This window comes from Pelodiscus sinensis, chromosome 30 (assembly GCF_052426305.1).
Source record: "Pelodiscus sinensis isolate ZL-2025 chromosome 30, ASM5242630v1, whole genome shotgun sequence".
In the NCBI taxonomy this organism is placed as follows: domain Eukaryota; kingdom Metazoa; phylum Chordata; order Testudines; family Trionychidae; genus Pelodiscus; species Pelodiscus sinensis.
Genome location: NC_143081.1, coordinates 10,194,866 through 10,197,025, shown reverse-complemented (window position 1 = coordinate 10,197,025; position 2,160 = coordinate 10,194,866). Strand labels below are relative to the sequence as shown.

Below are 2,160 nucleotides of genomic sequence, written 5' to 3'. Positions count from 1 at the left end.
GCTCTAAAATTAGGCCAACACTTTGAGTGAATATTCTCCTTTGATTTTTCACTGGATTTTAAAACTGGTCAAAAATTCCAACTGTCCTATTTCCAGGAAAATGAAGAAATTTAAAATGTAGAAGGTTTTTTTTCCACAACAGCATCTCTTCACTTTATCCTGAGAGGATGAGAATAGCTCAAAGCCTTACAAATGACAATCTTTGAATAAAACTATCGAGTCGTTGTGAAGAATTCTACAAAATAATTATGGATTTCTCTTCATGCCCCTGTTTTGACTCACTCTACTTTTCATTCTCTGGTGTCACCAGCTATGTGCAAAGACGTTCTTCTCAACGGTTTTTCTGAAGGCTCCCTTCACCTCTTTGTTCCTCAGTGTGTATATGATGGGACTCAACAGAGGGGACACGATTGTGTTCAAGAGGGAAATCATCTGATCAGTCTCCAGGGTGGAGCTGGACTTGGGCATCAGGTAGATGATAAGGCCTGTTCCATAGAACAAGGTCACGACCATGAGGTGGGAGGAGCAGGTGGAGAAGGCTTTACGCCTACTCTCTGCCGATGGCAGCCTGAGGATGGTGGAGATGATGAGGATGTAGGACAGGAGTATCAACAAGAAAGGGCTCATGATAAACAGCCCTGACACAAAGTGCCCTAGGATCTCAATCTTCCATGTGTCAGTGCAAGCCTTCTTCGTCACCGGTTCGACATCACAGAAGAAGTGGGGGATGCGATTGGAGCCACAGAAGGGCAGGCTGAAGATCCACATGGTCTTAGCTACTTCCACCGTGATGCCAATGACCCATGAAGCACCTGCGAGCAGCACACACGCCTGGCCACTCATGATGGTTGCATAGTGCAAGGGGCGGCATATGGCCACATAGCGGTCGTAGGCCATGCCTGCGAGAAGGCAGCATTCCGTGAGGCCCATGATGGTGAAGACGTACATCTGGGCTGCACAGCCTGTGAGGGAGATGGTCTTTTCCTCCACCAGCAGGTGAACCAGCAGCTGAGGGACTACACTAGTGGTGTAGCAGATTTCCAAGACAGACAGGTTCACCAGGAAGAAATACATGGGGGTGTGGAGAGAGGAGTTCAGCTTTATCAGCAGGATAATGAGCAGGTTCCCCATCAGAATGACCAGGTAGATGACCAGAAGCACCAGAAACAGAAGGATTTGCAGCTCGCCAAGGTAGGAAAACCCCACCAGGATGAAGACATCGGAGACGGTCTGGTTCTCGCTAAAGCCTCTCTGAGAATTGGTCATCTGTAGGGATGAGAAAGAAAGCAACACTGGAGCTAAATCTGAGGAATACTACACGGCTACGTCAAGACTGGCATGATTTTCCGGAAATGCTTTTAACAGAAAAGTTTTCCGTCAAAAGCATTTTCAGAACAGAGCGTCTAGATTGGCACAGACGCTTTTCTGCAAAAGCACTTTTTGCGGAAAAGCTTCCGTGCCAATCTAGATGCGCTTTTCCGCAAAAAAGCCCCAATCGCCATTTTTGAGATTGGGGCTTTTTTGCGGAAAACAAATCTGAGCTGTCTACACTGGCCCTTTCGCGCAAAAGCTTTGCGCAAAAGGAGTTTTGCCCAAACGGGAGCAGCATAGTATTTCCGCAAGAACACTGACAATCTTACTTGAGATTGTCAGTGCTTTTGCAGAAATTCAAGCGGCCAGATAGCTGGCAAGTTTTTCCCAAAAAGTGGCTGATTTTCCAGAAAAACTAGCCAGTCTAGACACAGCCCACATGTGTTATGTGACACAAAAATTCATACTGGTTTCCAGTCTGTTGCCAGACTTCTTACTAAAATGTCACTAGAGATGAAATCATGTATTCAGCAGGGATTTTGATTTATTTCTCTATCTGCTGGCTGACATTTGGACTGGTCCTAAATAAAAGGAAATTTTTTCTCACCCTTAGGAATAAGATCAGTGTAGGTTCTCGTCCTTGGCAGTGGACTGATGTTTTCAGAGCACGTCAAGGCATCCGGGCACTCCATAGCTACAGAGGAGAACATGCAAGCAAGAAAAGATGATCAGATTATGTGGAGAGAGGGAGGAGGGAACCTTAACTAACAAAGACCACACTTACCTCTCGGGCACTGGATGCAGAGCATGTGCCATGGGTGAAGTCGACACTCTTATTAGAATAGATCA

At 46.1% G+C, this 2,160-nt stretch overlaps 1 protein-coding gene across 1 annotated transcript; it reads right to left on the bottom strand.

Moving 5' to 3' along the window:
* Nucleotides 1-303: 303 nt before the first annotated feature.
* Nucleotides 304-1,266, bottom strand: LOC102449391 (olfactory receptor 10A4-like). Its single transcript, XM_075911815.2, has one exon. It carries the CDS (start codon nt 1,264-1,266, stop codon nt 304-306), a length of 963 nt encoding a protein of 320 aa, XP_075767930.2.
* Nucleotides 1,267-2,160: the final 894 nt, after the last annotated feature.